Source organism: Xyrauchen texanus, chromosome 12, assembly GCF_025860055.1.
Source record: "Xyrauchen texanus isolate HMW12.3.18 chromosome 12, RBS_HiC_50CHRs, whole genome shotgun sequence".
NCBI classification, from domain to species: domain Eukaryota; kingdom Metazoa; phylum Chordata; class Actinopteri; order Cypriniformes; family Catostomidae; genus Xyrauchen; species Xyrauchen texanus.
Window position 1 is genome coordinate 11,549,578 of NC_068287.1, and position 27,951 is coordinate 11,577,528.

At 39.3% G+C, this 27,951-nt stretch overlaps 1 protein-coding gene across 1 annotated transcript in view; it reads left to right on the forward strand.

The window, feature by feature from the left end:
- Window positions 1-19,544, forward strand: part of LOC127653005 (tubulin-specific chaperone D-like) — a 54,461-nt gene extending 34,917 nt beyond the window's left edge. Inside the window, 8 exon segments of the mRNA XM_052139478.1 lie at window positions 286-424; window positions 11,392-11,513; window positions 13,157-13,234; window positions 13,471-13,560; window positions 13,692-13,779; window positions 13,962-14,074; window positions 18,168-18,252; window positions 18,933-19,544. Of these exon segments, the coding sequence (XP_051995438.1) occupies window positions 286-424; window positions 11,392-11,513; window positions 13,157-13,234; window positions 13,471-13,560; window positions 13,692-13,779; window positions 13,962-14,074; window positions 18,168-18,252; window positions 18,933-18,965 (748 nt within the window). The 3' untranslated portion in view covers window positions 18,966-19,544.
- The last annotated feature ends 8,407 nt before the right edge of the window (window positions 19,545-27,951 follow it).

Genomic DNA, 27,951 nt, shown 5'->3' on the forward strand with positions numbered 1-27,951 from the left:
ACAACATTTCAAAGTGAAACATACTCTTTATTGTATGCAATAATTACTCACATTTGCTTTAACATGAAAAGAAAAAAAATTTAAAACCGAAAGTGTTGACTATCCATTGACAAATCTATTGATAAGGGGATGTTAACACTTCTGTTATTCAGTCAAGTGAAAACGCTATCTGGCTATGCAGATGATCACAAAATGGCCCGGTCTATCACTAGTTTTGTTGTTTTGTCCACCTCTTGTATCTGTGTTTATCTCTCACCCTGGGTGTTTTTTTTACATGTACCACAGAAATACAGGAAACTTGCTCAACTGGAATGCTGCATCACAGGCCTTCCCTCACATCACTCAGCTCCTGCAGCTGCCTCAGTACCAGTACCACACGCTCCTGGGCCTCACCGTGTCTGTGGGTGGCCTCACCGAATCTACAGTAGGTTACGCCACATAAGCAAAAGCATTAAAGCAAAATTCACTCTTTTTACTAAAATGGGCTTGGTAAATTTACTTCATTCTAAACAAATAACCAACCAAGTCTGCAACCGTAATCATAACCATTAAGAAGCGTTCCAAGCTGTGCAAGGAATTTACTTTTTTATTAATATTTACTCCCGGAGATTAATGTTTGTTTGCTTTTGTTTTTTTACCTTTTGTTCTTTACCTTTTAAAATTGTACTATTTATTTTTTTTATTTTTTTTTATGTAATTGCCGTTTGACATTTTGTAGTCATTGGAAGTTTTTCTTTTTTTTTTTTTTTTTTACATCAACAACTTGTTTTTTTCATAATTTCATAGTATCTACACATTCAACAACACTTGCTTCAAACAGAGTGAATATTGATATCTAGAGTTCACTTTAGTGTCTCAAATGTAAAATAGCAGATAAACACCCCCATTTTAAATAATAGGGCATTTTTATCATTTTTGGTGGCATTTTTGCCTGAAGCCCAGGTCTATTTTAGATTTCTTATGCAGGAGTTGATCAATTATCTTAAATTGCATTGTGAGGAAAGACAGAACATAAACACAAGAGTGACCAACAGGGGGAGTCATCAATCAATCTGCTCTTTAGAGAGTTTGTCTGTGGTGACCGCTGTCAGAAGAAAAGTGAATAGTTTCAGGGAAATTGAGACTATTAGGTCATGTATTATTACTTATCATTGCTACATTTCAACTTTGTAAGACTTACAACACAAAAGTGGTCTGTTATTTGGGGTATTCAGAAAATAAGCCTGTGTTGATTCACTCTTGATTTGCATTTTCCTTGAAAATGTCAGAAATGTATTAGAATAACTGGTAACAATTTACAAATTTCCATTCGTTAACATTAGTTAATGAATTGGGTATCATGAACTAACAATGAACAATATGTTTTTACAGCATTTATTAATCTTTGTTAATACAAATACAATTGTTTATTGTTAGTTAATGGTAGTTCATAGTGAATTAACTAATGTTAACTTGTACAGCTTTTGATAAAAAAAAAAAAAAACAATTACTTTGTTAAAATTAACTTTTTAATTTAATTTTTAATAAATGCTCATTGTTGTCATTGTTACTTCATGTTATATAATGCTATTAACAAATTAAACCTTATTGTTTTTTTTACATTTCTTCATCCTGTTATGTGCTTGATCATGAGAAAGGCATTAAGGACTGAACAAACCCGTAACCCTAAGTATTAAACCATGCTCGTGACTCCTCCCACAACTCAAAGACAACTTCAGGTCACTACTAAAACACTGTGAAATATATAAAATGTTAGATAACATATAAATAAAAATCACTACCGGGGTGTATAGTAACAAAGCACAAATACTTTGTTTCTGTGCTTACAGTAAGTACACTTTTTGAATAGTTTATTTTAATATAAGGATAAATATTTCAGTTGACATTCACTTTGCATTACATTTGGAGAAAATGAATGCCTTAAAAGGATAGTTCACCCAAAAATGAAAATAATTTACTCACCCTCATGCCATCCCAGATGTGTATGACTTTCTTTCTTCTGCTGAACACAAATATTTTTAGAAGAATATTTCAGCTCTGTAGGTCCATACACTGCAAGTGAATGATGACCAGAACTTTGAAGATCCAAAAATCACATAAATGCAGCATAAAAGTAATCCATCAGAATATGAAAGTGAAAGTGGAGGTTTATAGTAACAAAGGATTTAAAATGTATCTCTTTCTCACCCACACTTATCATATCACCTCTGAAGACATGGATTTAAACCACTGGAGTTTTATGGATTACTTTTATGCTGCATTTATGAGATTTCTGGATCTTCAAAGTTTGGTCACCATTCACTTGCATTGTATGGACCTACAGAGCTGTAATGTTCTTCTAAAAATCTTCATGTTCAGCAGAAGAAAGAAAGTCACACACATCTGGGATGGCATGAGGGTGAGTAAATAATTTTCATTTTAGGGTGAACTATAACTTACAATGAAGCATTTCTCCAGACTGTTTTGTTACATTTACAACTGAACAATGCAAAAAATAACAAATCTGCAAATGTAAACTGCATGATGTCCGATTTGCCAACAAATCATATGTCAAATCAATTTGATTATTTTGAATCGGTCAAGTGCAAAAAGCTTTCTGAAAGATTTGTTTGATGATTGATCTCACTCATTTGTTCTCTTTTCTCACAATCCCTCCATTATGTTTCACTTTTAAACCCTTTGTGTTTGAGGCTCGGAGCCTCTGCTCCAGTGGCCATTGGTACATCATCTTTTAGCTTTTGTTATTTATAGACGTCAGTATTTGTATGTGAAGAAATATAAGGTGAAGGCCTTTAATAGGAGCTTCGAGCACAATAAACGTCAACTCGTCTGCCAACTGGCCTTATAAACCCCTCCATAAGACCATGCAGAGTTTTACTTGCTCTCTCTCTTTTTTGAGGGGACCCACAGTAGAGGTTACCCTCTCACCTTCAGTCTGGAACAGTGTAATCTTTCTGAGCCAAAACTGCTGGTTATATGAGTGGTTCTCACAGACGAAATGCTGAATGATGGAGAACAGTGTACAGAGCTTCCCTCTGGAGCCCACAGCAGACTTTGGTCTGATTCTGTGCTTTGTGATAACTTAAGCTGACACTTTACACATATATACATATATTAAAACTGCTACATGTGAGAAGTTTGTGTTAAATGTGAGTGTACTGGGTAATTCCATTTTATTCAGGAAGTTGAGTGAAAGTGCTGCTTTCTCTACTGATTATTTCCGCTTTTCACTCAGAAACTACAGGACCTGCTATCTCATACGTTATGTTTGCACAAACCATCAATGACTCTGAAGCTGTTTTCACACTTGGTTTGATTACTTCACATGACCCGAACTGAATTTCCATCGGTCTTCTGCAGATGTGTTGCAAGACATGCAATGAATGCAAGCTGCACTCACAGAGTCCTGTTCTCTTACAAGAGGTTCTCTCGTATTGCGTAAGCTAGCTTACGCTATGGGAAAGATTCATCTTTTCTGAGATATTGAAGCCAAAAAATTATCCTTAATTTTTGTATCCATTGTCAACGCAGTGCGGCAGCTGCAGACCTTGAGCGGGCTAGCTAGCGAGCTCATAGGTTGCTCTGCGGCAACTGCTGCAGCCTATAGACGAGCTTGGGCGAACTCGCATCCAATGAGAGGCGTCCGCGCGCTCACTGCAACAAAGCCCGCCAAAATGGGCGTGACTAGAGTGCATATAAGCGTAGTTCGTAGGCTGGAACCCTGATTTTCATCTCTTCAGCGAAGCTCTTCACATCTCTGAACTGGAAGCCGCGTCGCCGTTCGAGGGGCATCAAGCAAGCGTGGACAGCGCTCGAAGAAGCCGGCCGTCTTCGCCACCTTCAGCCGTCCTGCGAGCTACGCCATCCGGCGACGTATCCTTTTTAAAGCAAGCTAGCTCTTATGAACTTCACAAAAGAGTACGAGCGTCTTTTTAAAGATGCCTCGCTGCACTTGCGCCTCATGCTGCGCCCCTCTCAGCACCGGAGACCGCCATGTCATCTGCGCTCTCTGCCTGGGACTGGGGCATGCAGAGCTCGCCCTCGCTGAAGGCGGATGCGATCTCTGCGACGAGCTTCCGATGTCGACCCTGCGGGCTCGACTCGAAGCGCTCAGGACCGAAGCCGCAGCGCCGCCTTCCATTCAGCCGCGCAGTAAAAAGCGCCGCTCTCAAAGGCTGCCGGAACCAGTGGTAGAAGCGATTGCCTCGCCGGAGCCCCTCCCTCGAGCATCGCCTTCACCCTCCCCGCCCACCCGGGACGCGCAGTTGCCGCCGAGCGGCTGCTCTGCTGCCATCTCGGACGAAGAAGTGGAGGATAAGGGCTGTTCCATCATGGCTTCGGACAGCGAGGAGTGGTCAGGCTCACACGCCTCCTCCTCGGCCCAGGAATCCAGCAGGACCCGCGTCGGAGTCGAAGGGGAACTAACGCGCCTCCTCACACAGGCCGTCGACCGCCTCGGGCTCGAGTGGTCACCGCCCCCTGAGCAGGCTCCCAACAGACTCCACGCCGCACCTTTGCCCGCCCTCTGCGAGATGGTGGTCTAAGCTGGTGCTCCCGTCTAAGGCCTGCAGAACTACTTCCGCCTGTGTTGGCCGCGCCTATACCGCCGTCAGCCAAGCCGCATCTGCTCTGCATTCCATGGCCGTCTTACAGACAGAGGCTGTTTCAGATCTGACTAGCCGACTTGGGAGAAGCTGAACGCACTACGCGCCGCTCTCTCTGTCCGGTCTCTTCGGTTCCGCGGTGAGTGGCATTGTTGACCGTTTCTCGAAGCCCAAGCCATGAATCTCTTTCTGCCTCGTCGCGCTAGCTCCTCTGCAGGCCGCCCACGTGACCAGCCTCCTGCACGAGCCTCTTCACAGCGCCCAGCTCAACAAGCCAGACTTCTCAGCGTCGACAGGGCGGCCGCCCTCGATCGCGCTCAGACAGCCGCCGCAGACCGCCACCCCCCTGCGGGCCTCCGCCTAAGATTGTACTGAAACCTGAGCAACCGAAGTCCTCCTAGCGTTGTTGAGAAAACGACGGCTCAGTCCCGCCACGGCCGGACCACCGTCAAAGCTTCGCCCCCTGTCAGTCCCCTTCTCTCAGGCTACTGCAGTGGTGGATTCAGCAGCCAACAAGCCGGTGATACTACCCGTTTGCCTGCACTCAAACGCCGTTTTCACGGCGACCCAAAGAAATCTTGTAAAGAGTAAACATGCCTTATGTGTAGAAAATGTGCCCACAATCCAGTGCTCACCCCTACACACAAGCATTACACATCCCGTGTCCCTATCAGAGCACACTCACATAAGCGGTTACGACCCGCTCGAGTGTTGGAGTTAAACGCGCCCACGAGCCCGTGCGCGCGCCCCTCCTCTGCCCGCTCTGTCACACGGCCAGCTGTATGTAAGTCCCGTACGCCCCCTGTCAGTCCCCTTCTCTCAGGCTACTGCAGTGGTGGATTCAGCAGCCAACATGCCGGTGATATTATCCGCTTGCCTGCACTCAAACGCCGTTTCCACGGCGACCCAAAATAAAGCCTTATGTGTAGAAAATGTGCCCACAATTCAGTGTTCACCCCTACACACAAGCATTACACGTCCCGTGTCCCTATCAGAGCACACTCAAAAGCGGTTACGAACCACTCGAGTGTTAGAGTCAATAAATGCGCTCACGAATACGTGCGCGCGCCCATTCTCTGCCCGCTCTGTCACACGGCCAGCAAACACTTCTCTGTACGTAAGTCCCGTGCCCGTGGCTATGCTTGCGCATCACTTAACAGACGTGACTCTTTCCCCATTCACCTCAATCGGGAAGTCACTCACAGAACAGCCTGTCCATGCTGTCTGCGAGCAGTCCAGCATAAGCACAGTAAGCGCGCTCACACATTCTGTTCAGCACGCTGTCTGCGGCAATCAGAGCGATTTGGCCATTCACCCTCTAACATTACGCTTCAAAGCGTAGGAAGATATTCCAGGGATATCCGAATGGGTGTTAAGCACAATAAAACAGGGCTATTTGCTACAGTTCGATCGCCGTCCTCCTTGCTTCAGAGCTGGCTCGAAACTACTTTGAACACGGAAGCAGCGTGCATGCTTCGTTCAGAAATAGCAAACCTTCTGTGCAAAAGGGCCATAGAGAGAGTGCCGCCTCCCCTGAGCGAGTCGGGGTTTTACAGCCGTTATTTTCTTGTCCCCAAGAAAGACGGCGGCCTCAGACCAATATTAGATCTCAGGGTTTTGAACAAAGCGCTTGCAAAAAGCCGTTCAAAATGCTTACAACCAGCAAACTCCTCGCGCATGTGCGCCAGGGGGACTGGTTTATTTCTCTCGATCTGAAAAATGCATACTTTCAGATTCAGATAAATCCCCGTCACAGGCCATTCTTGAGATTCGCCTTCGACGGCCAGGTTTATCAATACACCGTCCTTCCGTTCGGCCTGTCATTAGCACCCCATACTTTCACGAAGTGCATGGACGCGGCGCTCGCACCCCTGCGGAGTCAGGGTTTGCGAATTCTGAACTATTTGGACGATTGGCTGATTTTGGCACAATCACATACGGAGCTTCAGTCTCACAGGACAGTTCTCCTCAGTCATCTGAACAGTTTGGGCCTTGCAGTCAATTGGACCAAGAGCTCACTACAGCCCAGTCAGGCAATTTCCTTCCTTGGAATAGAACTAGACTCAGTGGCAATGATGGCTCGCTTATCTACACAGCGCGCGCGCCGTGTGCAGCGACTAGCCGCGTCATTTCAGATGAACAGCCTCACACCTCTGAAGAAATTTCATAGAGTGCTAGGCTACATGGCATCAGCCGCAGCAGTACTTCAGCTGGGTTTACTGCACATGCGCCCGCTTCAGCATTGGCTAAACACCCGCGCGTCTCGCTGGGCTTGGGCCACAGGCCGCCAGCCCATCAAGGTGACTCAGACCTGTATTTCAGCTCTGCAGCCCTGGACAGTGGCCGAATGGTATCAGCGGGGAGTGACAATGGGAGCTGTATCTCGCCGAAAAGTCATCTCGACAGACGCGTCCAACACGGGTTGGAGCGCGGTCTCGCGAGGGCTCTCCGGTTTTCGGCCTATGGTCAGTTCAGGAAAAGCTCCTTCACATAAATTGTCTGGAAATGATAGCGGTCGAGTATGCGCTCGTGCACTTTCTCCCGGTCATTCAGGGTCACCACGTCCTGGTCCGTTCGGACAACAGATCTGTGGTATCCTACCTAAACCGTCAGGGCGGTGTCAGATCCAGGAACCTCTTCCATCTGACGAAACGCATACTGAGTTGGTCCCAGTGCCACCTGCGCTCACTGAGGGCGACGCACGTGCCAGGCCACCTGAACGACGGCCCGGACAGACTGTCCAGAGACAATATTCCCCCAGGGGAATGGTCCCTGCACGCTCAAACAGTCCAGACGTTATGGCACCTATTCGGCAGAGCAGAGATAGACCTCTTTGCGTCCAAAGAGAACTCTCACTGCCCAATATTTTTCTCGAAGCGAGGACGCGCTGGCCCAGGACTGGCCCAGACGCCCGCTTTACGCCTTCCCTCCCGTCTCGCTATTGCCACAGGTAATGCAGAGGATCAGGGAAGCGCGTCACTCGGTGCTCCTCATAGCCCCGCGTTGGGAGAATCAGACATGGTTCCCGGAGCTTACGCAGCTGTCACTGACAGCGCCGTGGCCCATCCCAGTGAGAGCAGATTTCCTCTCTCAAGCTCGCGGCACAATCTGGCATCCCCACCCAGAGCGCTGGGCGCTGCATGCGTGGGTGATCAACGACTACCCGTCGCTCTGCCAGAAGGAGTAATAAACACCATCATACACGCTAGAGCCCCTTCCACGAGAAGACTCTATGCGTCAAAATGGTCTGTGTTCTCAAAATGGTGCACCGACCGAGACCTGGACCCGCGGACATGTGGGGTGTCGTCGCTGCTCGTATTTCTACAAGAGCTGCTGGATAAGGGCAGATCCCCATCCACGCTCAAAGTGTATGTGGCGGCCGTTGCGGCGTTCGCTGAACCCCTGCACGGCCAGTCATGGGGTAAAAACGAGCTGGTCATCCGCTTCCTCAGGGGAGCTAGAAGGATGAACCCCCCCGCGCCCCCCATCGGTTCCTATCTGGGATCTTTCTATAGTTCTCGAAACTATGAAAGCCCCCCCTTTCGAACCACTTCAATCCGTGGATTTGAAATACCTTTCACTCAAAACCGTTTATCTAGACACTATCTAGATGGATAGTGGACGCTATTGCTTCTGCATACGCGTCAAAAGACCTGCCATGCCCGTTGGGCATTAGGGCTCACTCCACTAGAGGCATGGCATCCTCGTGGGCATGGTCCAGCGGGATTTCCATTCACGACATATGTGTGGACTTCCCCCTCCACCTTTGTCAGATTTTACAATATGGAAGTGCCTGCTCTGCAGGCAAAACTACTAGCGGTTTAATACGCTACAGCTCTCCTGGTGAGCTGCACTGTTGGGACACATTCCACACAGACCGGCACCGCCGCGCTGTCGTTCCCTTCCCACTATGTGCTTATGTATTACACAATCAATGACCCGCATTCTTGCCGGCCAAATATTATTTCCCCACTCATAAGGGCTCCCCCGGGTCCCCCCTTAATTCCCTGGGGCTTATACAGTGGATGCTTGGCGCGCATGGCGTTGACAATGGGTTCCCGTAGCGTAAGCTAGCTTACGCAATACGAGAGAACCTCTCGTAAGAGAACGTATCGGTTACCTAACGTAACCTCGGTTCTCTCTAGATGAGGGAACGTGTATTGCGTAGCCGGCCGTGCTCGCGCCACGAGCGACTTTTCGCTTCAGTCAATGAAAACCAGGGTTCCAGCCTACGAACTACGCTTATATGCACTCTAGTCACGCCCATTTTGGCGGGCTTTGTTGCAGTGAGCGCGGACGCCTCTCATTGGATGCGAGTTCGCCCAAGCTCGTCTATAGGCTGCAGCAGTTGCCGCAGAGCAACCTATGAGCTCGCTAGCTAGCCCGCTCAAGGTCTGCAGCTGCCGCACTGCGTTGACAATGGATACAAAAATTAAGGATAATTTTTTGGCTTCAATATCTCAGAAAAGATTAATCTTTCCCGTAGCGTAAGCTAGCTTACGCAATACTCGTTCCCTCATCTAGAGAGAACCGAGGTTACGTTAGGTAACTGATACGTTTTCAAGTGTACATCTTTTACCCCAGCTTTCATACCAAACCTATACAGGCTCAGGTCTGCTCCAATAGCTCTAGTGGGAAAAGTTTTCATTGGCCGATTTAGGTTTTTCAGTTGCCTTCTGATGATACCAATACATAAATAGAAGGGTGGCCAACATAATTATACGATGTGTAAAAACCTGCAAATATCAGGGAATTTGAAAATTGTGATTTCCAAGCATGGAAAGATCATGGTAATTTAAAATATATATACAGTTGAAGTCATATGTTTACATACACCTTAGCCAAATAAATTCAACTCATTTAATCATAGAAAACATTCCGTCTTAGGTCAGTTTGGATCACTACTTTATTTTAAGAATGTGAAATGTATTTTTGTTTATTTATTAAACAAAAATTATTTCAGCTTTTATTTCTTTCATCACATTCCCAGTGGGTCAGAAGTTTATATAAACTTTGTTAGTATTTCGTAGTAATGCCTTTAAATGGTTTAACTTGGGTCAAAATGTTTTAGGTAGCCTTCCACAAGCTTCTCACACTAAGTTACTGGAATTTTGGCCCATTCCTCTGGACAGAACTGGTGTAACTGAGTCAGGTGTGTAGGCCTCCTTGCTCGCACACTCTTTTTCAGTTCTGCCCACAAATTTTCTATCGGACTGATGCTTGGGGTCATTTTCCATTTTAAAAGACCCATTTGCATCCAAGCTTTAACTTCCTGGCTGATGTCTTGAGATGTTGCTTCAGTATATCCACATTTTCCTTCCTCATGATGCCATCTATTTTGTGAAGTGCACCAGTCCCTCCTGCAGCAATGCACCCCACAATATGATGCTGCCACCCCTATGATTCACGGTCAGGATGGTGTTCTTCGGCTTGCAAGCCTCAACCTTTAATCTCCAAACATAACAATGGTCATTATGGCCAAACAGTTCAATTTTTGTTTCATCAGACCAGAAGAAATTTCTCCAATGTCTCCATGTGCACTTGCAAACTAGTCTTTTTTATGGCGGTTTTGGAGCAGTGGATTTTCCCTGGCTGAGCAGCCTTTCAGATGATGTCGATATAGGACTTGTTTTCCTGTGGATATAGATATATTGTCTGCCATCTTCACAAGGTCCGTTGCTGCTGTTCTGGGATTGATTTCACTTTTTGCCCCAAACTACATTCATCTCTAGCAGGCAGAACATGTCGGTATGATTGCTGCTTGGTCCCTTGGTGTTTATACTTGTGTACTGTTGTTTGTAAAAATTAACGTGGTATCTTCAGGCATTTGGAAATTGTTCCCAAGAATGACACAGACTTGTGGAGGTCCACAATATTTTGTGGAGGTCTGATTTATTTTGATTTCACATGATGTCAAGCAAAAAAGCACTGAGTTTGAAGGTAGGCCTTAAAATACATCCACAGGTACATCTCCCAATTGACTCCAATTAACTTATCAGAAGAATCTAATTGTCTAAAGGATTGACATAATTTTCTGGAGTTTTCCAAGCTGCTTAAAGGCACAGTCAACTTGGTGTATGTAAACCTCTGACCCACTGGAATTGTGATTGTTTCACTTTTAATGGACTATCTGTCTGTAAACAATTGTTGGAAAAATTACTCATGTCATGCACAAAGTAGATGTCCTAAACGACTTGCCAAAACTATAGCTTGCTAATATAAAATCTGTGGAGTGGTTAAAATGGTTAGAATGACTTCAACCTAAGTGTATGTAAATCTCTGACTTCAGCTGTATAAACTGTATAGTATATATTTTAAGTAATAGAAAAACCATGGAAATTGGAAATTGGGATATATTTTTAATTACGTTCAGCCAAATAACTTTGGCTTGATGTTTAAAAATCTGTATCTAGTAATCACAAGCAACTGAAAAAGTCTGGAAATTGGAAATGTACTGTAAAAATATTAAAAAATATCTTTTGTTCATAAGATCTGGGACCCCTAATATACGTAATGCATTTTAATTACAGCACAAGAGGCATATACACATTTCCTGAACTGAAATGAACATTTGTTTTTTTTTACACAGTATTTGCTCAATTTCTGTTTTCTTTATTAATATTATTATTTTCCATTGACAAGTATTTTTTTGTTGTTGTTTCTTGATTCAAGAAGGAGGTGAACCTTCTGTCAATTGGGAAAACGAACCGTTTTTGCCAAAGTTGTGATTTTCAAAATGGCCAAATATTTCTAGAGAAAAAACTTGTGTTTTTTTCTGTGTCTGTAGGTGCGTTTCTCCTCGCAGTCTTTATTTGAGTACTTGAAGGGCGTTCAACAGAATGCCACAGCACTGCAGCAGTTTGGAGACACACTGTTATGCATCTTCAGAGATAACATCCGCAATGACAGGTACAATTGCACTGCTGAACACAACACGGCCACAAAACAGCTGTCTATGTCATACAGATGCAATAAGTAATGTCATTTTATATCGTGGTAACATTATAAATCACAATCGTTTTTAATATCTTAAAATTCAATAAAAAATATTTGTGAATACAATCATGTCTAAAGGGTGTTAAATTTCAACTTTGTCCCCATTGTCACCGACCTTTCGAAGCGTCAGCCAATGATTACCGGGAAATGTGCATATATGCCAAGACACTATGCAATGACAGGTCCGGCTTTACACCAGTGTCTTTTTCATAAGTTTTTGTCTCACTAAAGATGTCTTTTAAAGTACAAAGCAATAAAAATATTTAAAAACTGTCCAAATTTATGAAGAGATATTAAATGTCTCATTATTTATATTTATAAATATTAGGACAGGAAAGTGTAACACGTTATTTTCTGCAATTAATAGTTGACTGTTTAATGCATTTTTTTTTTTTTTACGCAATTACTGCATTATCCACTTTTTTTTTTTCTACCTGTAATTTTACTGATGTTTTTCCTCACTTTGTGTGGCTAAAATTGCCGGGGCCTGGGTAGCTTAGCGAGTAAAGACACTGACTACCATTCCTGGAGTCATGAGTTCGAATCCAGGGTGTGCTGAGTGACTCCAGTCAGGTCTTCTAAACAACCAAACTGGCCCGTTTGATAGGGAGGGTAGAGTCACTTGGGATAACCTCCTTGTGGTCGCTATAATGTGGTTCTCACTCTCGGTGGGGCTCGTGGCAAGTTGTGCATGGATGCCGCAGAGAATAGCGTGAAGCCTCCACACGCACTAGGTCTCCATGTTAACGCGCTCAACGAGCCACGTGATAAGATGCGTGGATTGACGGTCACAGACGTGGAGTCAACTGATATTTGTCCTCCACCACCCAAGTCACCACGAGGGAATTGGGCATTCCAAATTGGGGAGAAAATAAACATTTGCCATATACAAATTTCCAAGAGGTATTGGACATCCTAGAAACTGAATGTGTGGAGCAGTGCACATTTATTCATTAGACGCTACATATGTTCCGGGCATAATAAGCAACGGAGCGGATATAATGTACGGAGAACTTCACCCGCAAGTGGTGAGCCAAGCTGCTGTATATATATATATATATATATATATATATATATATATATATATATATATATATATATATATATATATATATATATATATATATATATATATATTATATTATAAAATCCTATACCAGCAACTATATTTTTCAAGATGACAGATGAGTTTCTGTTGATATTTTAGTTAAGACATTTCCAATCATATATTTAATGGTTCAATTATAACACCTTCGCCCATCATTACTGTACAAAAACTTCCAGTGTCTGTATGCCAACATACAAACAAGGAGAAACCTTTCATGGGGTGTACTTCTTTCTTACACATCACTGTACAGTCATCGTACTGACCAGCCCTACAGTGAGGGTTTATGTGGATTCATTTCAAGCCCTGTATTAGTCATTATTGTCATTGCTTTAACTTTGGCTGATTTTTGAAGTTTCACATTATTAAAGTGTATGCTTTCATTGCTTTCAGCTTCAGTTAACATGATTGAATTTGTACAATATTTTGATTGATACTTGTTCAACCACAGGGTCTCTGTCCCTTTACTGAAGATGGTGGACCTACTCCTTGCCAATGGCTGCTTTGAACTCTTCACCAGTGAGGAGAGGTGAGCGTGGGAAAGCCATGTGTCCATCATTGCCTCCCTTGGCTCAGATAAACAAAGCATCCAGAGCTCTGCATGAGAGATGATATCATGGCAGAAATTCACAGAGAGCTCTCACAGGGAGAACGTTTGGGAGAAATGTGGATGAGCACGGCCAAGTCATGTGTTGAAATGGGAAGATAAAGGAGTGTGTGTGTGTGTTTGTTGGTTTGTTTCTGATGCCATCTCTCTGGTTTCAGTCATCCATTTGGTGTTGAGCTACTCTCACTGTGTAAGGAGGAAATCAAGAAGTCGAAAGATGTCCAGAAGTTGTTGTCATGTATAGCTGTGTAAGTGCTATTGCACTTTGTACGTGCACACATCCAGTGTACACACACTATGAGGATGAAAACGAATTGGTTGGTTAAATATGTCATATTTTCAAAAGGCTTTAAATATTGAGATAATTTTTTCCCATTAGGTTCTGTGGAATGGTGCAGTTTCAGGGTGATGTGAGGAAGAATGTCTTAGTGCAGCTGCTAATGTTGCTCGGTCATCCCTTCCCCGTGGTGAGCATCTACTTCCTGACTCCATACATGGGCAGATTTGGTCTATGACAGTCTGTGGGGAGAACATGCATGTAGTTGACTTAACCCCAGACTTAATCTAGACGATACTTCTGTTGTATTCAGAATGTAGTTCTGATATTGACTCCATTGTTCTGTGTCTTTTCCTTCTCTTGGGTCTGAAGATCAGAAAGACGACTGCCAGCCAGGTGTACGAAATGCTCTTGACCTATGATGATGTCATAGTCGATGATCAAGTACTAGCTGATGTCATGGCCTCGCTTAGTGACACTAATTGGTGAGTGTTGACACGGGGCTTATTGGAGAATGGTGGCCTATGACATTGCTTTAATTCACTTTTTTGTATGCAGAAGAATGGAATATTTGCTATTTATATTTTTCATTTAATATTACAATTATTTTATGGACAAAAACATATTTATTTGGATTTTATTTGCATTAATAGCTGGAAATTATACAGGTTTTTCAAAGTCATTCAACCAGGAAATATCAGTGAATTTTAAAATTCTGTCTTCCAGGCTTAGAAAAGTCTAAGAAATGTCTAGAAATGACTAAAATCAGTACTTGAATTAAGCTTTTACAAATTTACGTCATGGAAAACCTTTTAAAATATAAATTTTTTACCAAGAGGTGATTAAAAATGGCTTGATTTATAGGAAATTGTAGGAAAATGTTGCTTAAATCATTTAATAAATTAAATGTATTTATTTATTTTCGACACCTGTTACTTTTGGAAGCGCTGTTCAGAATGGGCCAATCACAATCAATTGTTACTGGAGGATTTAAAAAATATATTTTATAGATACTGCTGTGGCAGATTTAACAAGTATGAATCCTTGCAACTATCAGTTTTAATTACAAATTACTCTCCAGAGTGAAACAATTATATAAGATGTAAAACATTCTGAGATTTGAATGCAGATCAATGGAGGATTCAGTTTTGTGAGCAGTCTAGTGCCCTCTTGTGTAAAGAAAGCTTTGTGTCTCAAAAAAATATTTTTTTCTGACAACATTTGGGTCAATATCAAAATATGTTGGAAAAATGTCCATTGATTTTGTTTTTTGTTTTTTTGTTTTTTTGTCACGAAGAAGCTTTCAAGTAGCCAAAAGAAAAAAATAAAAGGTATCATTCTATAACCTAACCTTTAATCATATGAAATGGCTTGACTCTATTTTGCACGTTTTAGAAAATATATTTGAAAAGAATTTATATGGTCAAAGTTCAGAGGCTGCTTAAATATGCATATAGTGATTTTTCACAGCATGTTAAAAAGTTATTAATTCACATTTTAACTGTAATATTTTCTCACACAAAAATGGGGTGGTGTAACCCATTTAACCCTTATTAATGTTAACTTTGTTAAACAAAATTAAATGATAAAAGAAAGTACAAAAGTTCAAGTTGTCCTATATGAATACAAATAATTTCAACATATTACAAAACGTTTACCCTCAGTGTTTATGGGCAAAAACTGAATGGAAAATGTCAAAAAAAAATTTTTTTGAGAATGACCCATTTGCAATTTTGGTCATTTCCTCGCATAACTCTGTTGTGTGAATTTAGAAAACATGGAACACAGCACGAGTCATATGGACTAATGTTTACAGACCCAGTTATTCCCTTTTGTTGGAAAGCGAAGTGTGTTTTAAAGGAGCACACTACAATTGCACATCAATTTCATCATGTATGAAACAAGAATTGTTACTGTGAGAATGTGTAGTTAAAAATGCACATTAAGAAATGTTGTACTTGTAATAAGTGGTGTTTTATAAAAATAAATTAACTGAATGAATCAAATATTTTTATTTGAAATGAACAAATAAATCATTTGTTTTAATGGTATCTCGAGCATAGTCCTTTAAAACAAATAAAAATGTGCTTGAAAGGTTTTTGAATTAAACTTTGAATCATCTGTATGAGGAACCCTGTAAAATATAAAAAGAAATATGGTGAAAATGAACAAACATTTTTATTGTTATGCAGATTAAGTATTTAATCAACTATTTATTGCTTGTATGTAGACTAAAACTTGTTCTCAAGCCATAATGATGTTAATTGTGAATCATTCTTCACACATTGGTCTGTATGGTTCATTAGCAAATCATTGTGGATAATATATATATATATATATATATATATATATATATATATATATATATATATATATATATATATATATTTTTTTTAAATCCTCATCCATTAACCCTTTAAGCTCTGAAGGTGTTTTTAAAGATTTCCTGTTTCAGTGGCATGCCCAAAATTAAAGGCTTATAACTTGACCAAAAAAAAAAAACACAAAAAAAAACAAGGAGGTTCAAGTGTTCAAAAAATTATGACATAGATTATGGTCAGTACAGAGACTCTTGAACAGCTGAAAAATGACAACAGCAACAAAAAAAGCTTGAGCCAAAGGTTAACTAAAAAAAATGATCTGATTTGACATATATATCTCCGGGTGTAAATAAAGTAGCTCTGAAAAAACATTTGTAACACAAAAGTTGCATTATAAATATAATTTATCCTTGTCTCCAAAAACGTCTACATGTGTCCAAAAGCCTCTCCAAACAAATAAACATAATAATTGTACGTAATAACTAAATACACAACAATGAATAAAGGTATGATCTCTCTCTAAAGCACGCAGGCATGAGTAACGTGATCTCATTCAGTTCCATTCTGTGTCATTTGAGCCATCGTTGAGTCTGTTTTATGTACTTGGCGCCATCTCCTGGTGGCCATATGTAATTAGAGTGAACAATCTTCTCTGCCCATATTTGGAAGACTTCACCATTGGTTGCTGTGACCTGAATCCTGATATGATTGGTTTAACATTCCATGACACTGTCAACGTACTGTCATTTGATCCAGGAACGCTAACATGTTTTTAGCCAGATAGCACATTATGTGCTGCATGCACGTTGTGCTTCATGTGGATTATATAATGATCTTTTCATCTGACTACGTTGTGTTTGGGCTGTTTTTAATGGGAATCCACAATGTTCTGTTAAATTTTCATGATGTTATTTGCCAAAACGCGGCTTATGAGCAACACCTGTTTACATGTAACATGTATGTCATATACTTAGCTATTACTCGCTATAATTGTGTCTAAGCGTAAAACAAATAGGCTGGTTGTATTATACTCTTTGAGAGCTTTCCAACAACATATAAACACATGGCTATTTGATTATTATTTTTATTTTATTTTTATATTTAGTGCAAAATTATTAATAAATTATCAACACTTTTGATTTGTCTGTAAATTTGAAAGCACTTGTTGTTTTGGTCATAATGCCTACATGCATTGTAAAGTGCAGCTTCTAAGCTTTAAATGATACCTATTATGTGTTGGTCAAGACTGTAGTTATTAATATTTTGATAACTGTTTATTTTTCTATAGTCACAAATGACTTGAAAGATCATTGAAATCCATTGGTCAAAAATAGTGCGATCCCTTTATTCAGCTATAATGTATAACTCCATGATAACTATAAATTTGTGCACTTCTGCTGCACACAATGGCATACGGTGCAACACATTTGTTTATCCTAGGGTTGCAAATTGTACATTTTCTTAATCGACAGTCATTAACGTTATTGAATGAAAATTGTAACAATAATAAACTAAGTTGTGTATAGCTTGAAATATTTCTTCAAAGTTAGATTTTTGACTAGCCAACCGTTCTTATGCAAACTTGAAAAAAATAAACATTGCATCAGGCTACGTTCACATTAATCTGGATACATTTGAAAACTGCGTTTTCGTTTTTGAAAATGCTTTCCGACAACACTGCTGTTTTCCAAAAGTCTGGAAATCCCCTTATTGGGCATGCAAAAAAAATCGCCATTCAAAGTCTGAAACACAATTGTCCTCGTGTTCCTTTGTACAACCTTCACATTGCATTCCTTCAGTGTAACATTTATCTTTAGCAAAACTATCAAAGTGAATATCCGGCAATACAGCGCCACTACAATATGGGCCGCCATCTTGATTGTTTGGGTTGAATGGATCATATGAATGCGTCACTTGACCACAAATACGTCATTGTTTTCGAATATCTCAGTTTTCCCTGTTCACATTACAAAGAGAAGACAGCAGTTTCAAATTTATCCACTTGGTAGAGCATTTTCGATAAGCTCAGTTTTCACTGTCAAAAATGCCATATCACTGTTGAGGGAAGGCGGAAACGTAGAGAAAAATAAGTGTTTCCAAACAAAAACGTATTAATGTGGACAAGAGACAAAATCCTTAATGTAGAAGGAAACATGAAGTGCATGTAGCCTACTGTTTAAATGTAATTCAAATAAAAACACCATATAGACAGCATGATTATGAGCATTTATGTATGTTTTTACGTTTCCTCTCTCAGGGAAAGTGACATTGCCACAGTGCGGACACACAGGAATCAGCTCTGTGATTGGATGGGAGTGCCAAGGCCGACACTGATTGTCAAGGTAACACATAAGGAGAAGTGGTTTTGTGGGAAAGAATATAGGGTGGGTCGTTCAGCATCTGAGATCCAGATGCTGCTTCTGTCATTACTCATCCAGTTGTGGGCGAATAAGATGTTTGCATGCATTAGTGCATGTTAATCTCATCTAATCAGACCCAGATACCATGACATTTCATCAGAAAATCTGATAATTTCCCTCTCTATCTGATTGATATTCCCTTTTTAAACTATATGAAGTCTTTTTTAAAGTGCCCTATCAAATCCAAAATGCCTTTTAAAGCCTGATCACACAGAATGTAATGAAATGTTATGCAATTATCAAAAAAAGTTTGTATGCCTGAATTGAACCAAAACACACTCTTTAAATCAACATTAGGAATATCATGTTTTTTTAATAGTGTTTTGCTATATTTGTGGCTGTGGCTCAGGTGGTAGAGCGGGTTGTCCACTAATCGCAGGGTTGGTGGTTCAATTCCCGGCCCACACATCTCCACATGCCGAAGTGTCCTTGGGCAAGACACTGAACCCCAAGTTGCTCCCAATGGTGTCGATCTGAAATGTTGATTCCAGGCAAATTTCCAAAAAGCTAATTATCGGGATAACTTTGTGAATAGGCTTCGAAATTGGTTTTAGTGAATTTTTCATCTCTCCTGCTTGTTCTGTTCTATTTGTTTGTTTCAGAATTTACCACAGAGTTCCAACACAAGAACTTAGGTGCCTCTCCAGGTCACCAGATGGCCTCTCTGCACCACGTCCTCATTCTGGACACCAGCCGTGTCCAAATGTCCTCATTACTGTCAGATAATGTTGTCCATCTAATACTACATGACCTGTCATCATTAAATTCTTAAATAAAACTTGCTTGTGCTCAGTGCTTAATTTGTAAATTGAGAGGTTGGAGAACAAGGACTAGTGATGAGGACACATAAATGAAATATAGTGCGTTTTGACACTGCAGGTAGAGTGGTGAGGCAAAAATGCATCGCTCCCATTAAAATCAGCAAGGTATGGACAGTGCAAGAAGCTTGTTGATAATGGTTGAGTAATCTAGTTATTTGTTTACAATGCTTACTTGTAGTGTAGATTGTAAAGCATCACTAATGGTTTCCTAATAATTTGCATTTAATTAAATCGAATGTAGATTCATTAATCTTGTATGTACCATATTGTCCGGAAATAAAGCATCACCTTAATGTACGTTGCACTTGATCACAATTGCGTCGTTAAAAGATAAAAACACGGATAAGTCACATCTCAGTGTAAGCTGCACTTTCTTTCAGCCGCTCAACATGTCAAAACAGGCTCCATGAAGACAACCTCAGGACCTAAGAATAGTATCACACATTCATTTGGCATTGTTTTAATCGTGAGCACCTGCTTTCAGTAATCGTGTTTAATAGTTTTTTTAAATTCTGTTCGTTTCATGTAAAAAAACAAGACAAATAAGCCACATCTGTTTAGAACATTTATAACTCTATTCTTTATAAAAAATAAACCGCTTTTAGTTTGTGAGTAAAACCGTATGCCTGTTGTATTCTATTCATTCATAAACGTTAGTGACACTCTATCTGTGGAAATATTTCAGATATTTGCAAACCTCTTTGCTATGCACTTATTATCCGGTTCACTGACTGAATGTTTTTACTGCAAGTGTGACTGAAATGTGAGGAGTTGCATTGGACAGCGGTCTAGAGTTTTTTAGAACAATAATGTTGATGTATTGAATATTTAAACTGGTTGCATAAAGTAACAAAATACTATGAATAGGCTACTTTAAAATGCTACTTCCATCTCTATGACTAATGTTGTAATCATATGAAAGTATATGTTTTGATATGCGTATGTTTGACCGCTGACATCAATAGAGCGCGACAGCGGTTGGTTTCGTATTTCCCATTCAACTTTTCATAAAATGATTCATAATAGAGTTCTAACCAATGAACCAAACCAACCAGTTCTGATGTGAATTAACTTTACAAATGAAGTATTTGAAAATCAAACGAAAAGACGAGGTATAAGACTGTGAACTTACCGTCTTTCAAAAGAGTACAAATTACAATCCCGATGGAACGATGAAAATATATAAAAATATTGATTTTATGTTGTTGATTTTAAGTATTGAAACAATATATTTAAGTTTACTTCAAAATATTCAGAATACAAATATTACCGTATATGTAGTTTGAGGGTGCAGGGAGACCGACTCAATTGCGTCATTCACGGTGACTCGTGAAAGTGGGTGCTCGCTGCTGGACTCGTTTTGTGGGCTTTGTTGGCCACGGTTCTCTGATTGGTGGATCTCTCTTCAGGATTATGGGTAATGAAGTTGTTCAACAGGAATTCCACTATTAAAAATGATTTTTAAACAATGAAGTTGAAATAACACAGACTAATGGCTTCAACAAAGACATGTTTGGTCTGTCTTTAAACGTTTATACGTTTAACTATTCCATAGTTAATCTATGGAAAAAATGTATGGAATTTTTACTTAAAGAACCAGACTGTTGCATTCTATTACATATAAATTATTTAAATAAATCACATGAGACTATTCTGCCCTACAAAACAAAAAGGCAGTAACTGCATTTTTGGTCAAAAATGAGTTATTATCATTTTCATGACATTCAAAGCATCCTTTGTTATGTGACAAAACATCTTATCTCAAATGTGTGTCGTTTTGGAGAAAAATGGTAGTCGTTTGTACAGTAACTGCAAAAAGCCCTAGTGAAACAAAGCATGAGTACAGTAACATCCATTACTGTATTCTTGTTATGTTTTACCTAACAAAAAATAACCGTGTTGCTGCGCAGTGAAGTTACTGTTTCCATGGTGAACACACACAGCTGACTTCGTCCTCACGGGACGGTTTTAACATTTGCGATTTCACCCTTCTAACTTCACACAAATTTTTTTTGAGATGGCACAAAGCTGGGGAAAGAAGATGGTCGAACTGGCATTGAAAAGAAAATACCCGGAGAATGGTAAGTAACAGTGACAAATTAAACATTTAGAGGCTAGGCTATCACAATATAAACACCTGTCAGCCACCAGGGCGGGACTTCCTCTCAGAGGTCCATTCAGATAGCATTATGCTAATTGACAGGCAATGTTTTAAATAGCTTTGCTTACCTGCCCCTGATTCTCCCTCCTCCTAGCTGTAACTTTATCCTCTGTAACTTCACATCATCGCCGATGCCATGTCATCATTTTGTTGTTCATGTCACAAAGTTATAATCCAACCAGCGGTGGAAAAATATTCAATAACTAGAAAAGCATGTGGTCCTATTCAAAATAAATTGTCCCTATTTGGGCCTTGATACAGCTTAGCAATGTGAGACTTTAAGCAGCCGTTTCAGCATCAGAACAGCTTCCGGGTGGAAAATATTGACCTAAAATGGTCAAATTAGTTTGGGTTTGGTATATCCATGTTCAGGAAAACAAATGGTTCCAATTATTTCAAATACAGTGTATCTAACACACCCAGAGCCCATGTTGTGGCAAAATAGTTTTTGGAGAATCTGTAGTTACTGCCTTTTTCCTTGGTATGGTGCCACGTTTTTGGTAAGTAATACAAAGCAAGAATACAGTAACTGCAAAATAGTGGTAAAATATCAAATTAAATATGAGGATTGATATGTACAAAGAATAAGCTAATATAAAGTAACAAAACAGCCACATGTCCAATAATCTACCTACAACTACTTAGGCTGGATGACAGGATAACTTTAAAGTCATTTTTCTCAGTTCTGCACTCTGCGTAGTTACTGCCTTTTTGCTTTGTAGGGCAGTATTAGTCGCAGGACCTTTTCAGATGATGGAAAATACGGTAATAAGAATAATTTTGGTAGCAAATAAGAATCTCTGCTCTGCATTTGCATAATGACTGATTGTCATTTACACTACAAATGTTATGTTGTCACATGTTTTCAAAAACACGTGAAAAACCTCAGAAGAAACTACCGAAAGTGGTTTGAGCAACCCAATTACAAAACCTTCTGAACCCCGTTAACACCTGTATTTTCCTGCCCACTTGCATTCAGATGTTAATTCCAGGTCTAATTGTGATCATAGACTACACATACTGTATGTTTAATAAAATACTGTATTGCTACTGTTTTTACAGGGATCTTGAAAGGTATTGACAACATTTTAATTGTTTGTAATACATATGAAACACATGTTAAGGTCATCGGATGTGAATACACTTTCTCCCAACATTTTTTCAAAAAGATTAGCTTTTAAGAAAATGTGCTTTCTGACTTATATTCATCCTTCAAATTGATATTTGGCTTTACTAGTGACTGGTTAGGACAAAAACTCAAATTTGGTAGAAATGTAGTATTCACAGTCAGCCGTTATTACTTAAATCCATGAGTGAAAGTGTCCAATAACAGGATGGTTACTGAGATTAAGCGAGTCGTTTTCGGCTGGTCATGTGATTCTATCATGGCAGCCCCCATGTGTGGACACTCTCCATGTAGATTAAAACAGGTTTTATAAGGATACTGATATGACTGGAGTCTTCATCTCATGTAAGTGCTCATGATTTTATACATATATTGCAAAATATATAAAAATGTATTTCCTTAGGAGTAAAACTTTTGTTGTGAGAAAAAAAATACTGAATGCACCTTCTTTTAGTTTGGTGCTAAAAGAGAGTCAAATGTTCTCCTAAACATGTTCGATTTTAAGATAATGCATTATGGAATTTTTTTATCAAATAAACCATACTTAACCTAAACCTAACTGATAGTTCCATAAAAAGCAGATATGCAACAACTCCATTTTGTGGTGATTCTATGACACTTTCAGCTCATATGTCGACACTTGTAACCCAGTCCTTCGCATCAGAAGTGCAACATTTAATCCGTTTAACTCTCTAGCAAATTAATCACTCTTGTGCAAGCTTGTAAAGGTTGTTCATGTAATGCAAATGTTAAAATCTATCGTATACTGTAAGTCACGCACTATACAATATGTTTATATAATAGCATTGTGTGAATAACAGGGAGTTTATGAACTGATAATTTGCCAATGTACTTGTGATTTGTGAAAAAAAAATCGTTGTTCATTTAACCAGGAAACTGCACGATATGTACAATGAGCAACGTAAAAAAATATTTTACGAAAGTGTAGATTTAAACAAATATAAAATAATTCAGTCGGTTTCTATTACAGCACAAAATAGAAGACCGTGTGTGTAAGGGGGTTAAGATGGGCAAGGAGGAGGCGAGAACCGGCTTGTCAATATAAATAATAATAATTTAATGAAAACTTAAAACAAAACATAAACACATGCCCGTAATTCTCTCTCTCGAACCGTCGTCACCGGCCGCCGTTATCCCTCTCGCGCCCCATCAGGCCGATTGGAGACCGGGCGTGCGACATTCTAGCCCGGCCACGCCCCCCTCCGCTCCACAGTGTGTGACAAAATGTCATTGTTGCTTGTTGTGAAAAATACTAATGTTTAACTGAGAGAAATTAAATCGCTGGAGGTCACAGAGTTGTTTTGCTGTAGGTCGGTATATGAGGCATTTGAACTTGACCATTTTATTCAACTGTATCAGGCATAGAATCACGTGAGCTTCACTGTCTGCACTCCCATTGGCAGTCAACCCATCGCTGCTCATTTACATAAAATTGAGCACTGCTTAACTGTCGCATTGCCAACAATTACTGCCACCCCTGTTGCTGCTTATCTCTAACTGAAAATGAATGATTTCTAGTCACTTTGATGCTGCCATTAGCTGTCAGTGTGAACGTCCCTATAGTATAGAAGAACGTTTATCGCTTCTCACTTTATCACGGTTAAATTATGGTTTTAAGCACTTTTGAGTTTTCATCTGAAGTTTCTTCTGTCACTGTTGTGCAAAACCAGCACCCCAGTCAGTATGGCTCCATACACCTAACACAATCCCTGGGTGTTGTTTTAGTATGAGGTTTCACCTTCTCTTTCCCTCCAGCCTTTCATAATTCAAATTTAATTAATTTTGTGGGAGAGATGGAAAGTTCTGTGAGTAATTCTAAGACCTGTGTTTTTATCTGTGTGGGTTGCTGGAATACCCAGGGGCTCTGCTACAGTGCCGAGAGTCAGGAAGAATGCTAATAATTCTAAAAGGCTTACAGTTTGCCGGCAGTAGCCATGGCAATGCTTTCCGTACAATGCAGGTCTTTTAAAGAGGCAGAGGGGAGTTCTCATCATCTCAGCGGTGCTGTGATATTGCAAAAGGGCATTTTCCACTTTCCCCTGAGCTGTTTGTAATAGGATTAGGTGCCGCCCATAGTGATCTATACCATTCCGAGATCATGGGCTCTCTGCTAATAGTGTTTTAATAAAGTACAAGCTATGAACCCACTGTCTTTACAAGAGGGGAACTTTACCAGCTTAGATTCAAGTTGCATGTAAATGCACGGTAGATTAAAACACTTTCTCAGGAGAGGTCTCTCCACTGAAATTCAGCGGTGTCCAAAACTCTGACAACACAAAAAATCTGGGAATAAAAATCTAATTGGTTATACACAAAGTTGTAGGGTTTTGAAAGATTTAAAACAAAGAAAAATAATTAATAATATTTGGGTCAATGATATGATTCTGATTTATTTAGTTTATTTTCCAGATCAATTAAATTATTTACAAATACAAAAAAGCACAAGTCACACAAAACTTACTGAGGAACATGCTTTGAAGTCATTTTTATTTTTATTTTTTTTAGGCTGAAAGTTAAAAATGTTACGTAATGTTACCATCTGGTGACAGTTAAAAGAAAAAAATATCTAAGTCTAATTAAAAGCTTAATTTCTTGAAAAATGAGTAGTACGAAATAATCTTTTAATAAATCTCTTTTAAAAAAAGAAACTATTAAACTATTAATATTTGGACTAAATGTTTGTTCACCAAATCAAAGTCATGTAGTGTAACCAATATGTAGGTTGCGATTTTGTTGTTAATGTTGACTAAAACCACAAAGGGACACCTTAAGACATCTAAATTGTATGACGCAAAATAAAATTTAAATCTGATATTTTGACATTTTTATGAAAAGGCACATATTGTTTAGGTCATATGGTGTAGCCTTGAGAAAACTGCTTGATATTCGTAAAAAAAAAATATATAAAAATATATATATATATATCTAATGATTTCTTACCTTGAAAATGACTTGAATGCTCTGATAATAAAATAAATAACTAACAACTTTATATCTGCTTTTATCTTAGTTGTATTTTTTTACTTGTCTGTGAGCTTGCTTGGCTGAATAATCCAATGTTATACTGTATCTTAGATGTCCAGAAAAAAATATACTATCCAGAAGGAAAAGCATGCTAAACAAATCATCAGAAAATATGTTTTCGATTATTGATGATAAAATGTATTTTTATCATGATACAATTTCATATCATCACAAAGTGAAGGATCTCAGCTTTCTAATGACACCTAGATTGAGCTTCTAGTCCACTCAGAGGCCGATGTATTCAATGAAACAACAAGGGTGGTGCTAGAACTGAAAATCAGGGCTAAAATGTGTTATTGAGACACCTACATTTCAGATCTATGTATTGTGATTGTGATATGGGTGGGGGGGTTCTCTGAAAAATGTGAACATTTTTGGTAATGAATCAAAGTATGAATGGTGAGCTTTTAAATTTGAGTGTGAAAAATTGTGGGCGGTAGCCCAAAAATGCACCAGACTAATCAATGTAAGCAAATTAGTGACAAAGACCAGGTAAACTTTGTGCAAAAGTTCAGATTGCCTTGCTGTCATGGAAGCACACAAGATGCTCTTTGGAACATTCTCAGATCATGCTGGGATAAAATGGATCAAAGATTAAAGCAAGAGAGGGACATACCAAATACCTAGAAACACTGAAATTCATGTTACTTTTCAATTCAACATTTCACTCAAAATGTCATGCTTATATAGCATGTAAAACAATTATTATATAAGAATTAAATATTAATTAAGAAAAAATAAAAATAGAAGCATTTTCACTTGTGCTCTCAGACCTTTGCTTCCCACTGTAAGTTTTGCTTTCCATGTGAATGGAAAGGAGAAAGGAAATGTAAACAGCAGGGTGTATTTGCTAGATTGCTCTCTTCATAAGAATAAGTGCATTGCATATTTTACTGTATCATTTTAAACTGCAGCTCTAAGAGTTAGTTACGTGTACAGATGAAAAACAGCTTTCGTCTCAGTACTTTGTGGCTATTTCAGCTGTGACAGCATACAAAGGCCATGACAAGTACAAGCATAAAGAAATATGTGTAGCAAAATACACATACCTCTTGTACTCTGTTTGTGCAGACCTTGTGATTTTAATTATTTTCTATTTTCATTCAGTCATCCTTTTGGAGAGAACATTGTGTCCTCTTGTTGGGTGGAGTGTTCACAGCGCGTGCCTCTAAACCGTCATTCCAGAAGGAGGCCTTGTGAAGTTTCTTCTTAAGATATCTTGTCCAGGACAAGAAAAGGACGTCTAATTAAATCATATTATTTCACGTATACCTATTATAATGTCATTAAAAGCACCCGACTGTCATACTGGTAGAAATGGAGGGGGAATGACAAAAATGATACACAGTTTCACGGTATGAGTAACAATAATAATCTCAGTAACAGTATGACAATATGATTATTTTGCTGGGAATTCAACGAAAAAATTATATATTAAATACAGGTTTGTCAATCAATTAAAAAGTTGAATAAATGTATTACATGACATGCCGATTAATTATTTTTTGGAATACTTTCATTACAGAATTTACGTAGAGGTCTTGATTAATCGCACTAAATTAACGCCTTAAATCAGAATCAGCAGTCCTAATAAAATAATCTTGTTCGAATGTCTTTTTTTTTTTGATAATATAGTGAATGCAATACTTTTAGAATAAAATGTACTTTGTCTCTTTTGCTTATTTTCTTTTTATATATTTATACATGCATCATGATGGGAGCAAAATAGTTTGCTCTTATTCAAATAATTGATAAGTCTGGCATTTGTCAAGTCAATGCAAAATATGACATTTAAACACACCTGTGACTGCATATTACTTCTATACTAATGAAGCTTGCAATTAAACATTATTAATGCAGTTAGTAATATCGTGACATGTGAAAACTAAATTGCTCCCATTATAATCAATCAAGCTATTTTCAGCTGTTTCAGCAAGGTCCGATTTTTATTTATATGTTGCCTTTGTTATAATGCCATATGAATGGTTCAGCAGATCTGTTGCACATACCATTATATGGCCTAGCCCTACTAGTAAGCAACTAGCAAACATAAAGGACGGCATTTCTCTGTTGTTGACAAGGTGGATGGGAACAAATAGAACTTAATCTTCACTAAATGTTCCAGTTTCGTGTTGAAGCTTGCATGCATACTGATATTCTTGTGTATACCAAAATTATGATTTCCATATGGAGCATTAATTTTTAATTTGCTCTGTTTATTTCTGCAGTTTCTAATAAGAACCGTCTCTTCTGTATCTCATTAAATGCAAGGCTTGGGCAGTGAGTCATAAATTCATCCCTGCTGGACACTGCCCTAGGTAACTGCATATGTGGGGCCCTTTATAAAATTGTTATAAATTTATGGGGTGTTTAATAATACCCAGGTGGACCTGTGCCATCAAGACCTGGAGCTCTTAACACCTGGTGGGAGAGAAATGACAGCGTGAGCTCATTAGTGCCTCTGCCAA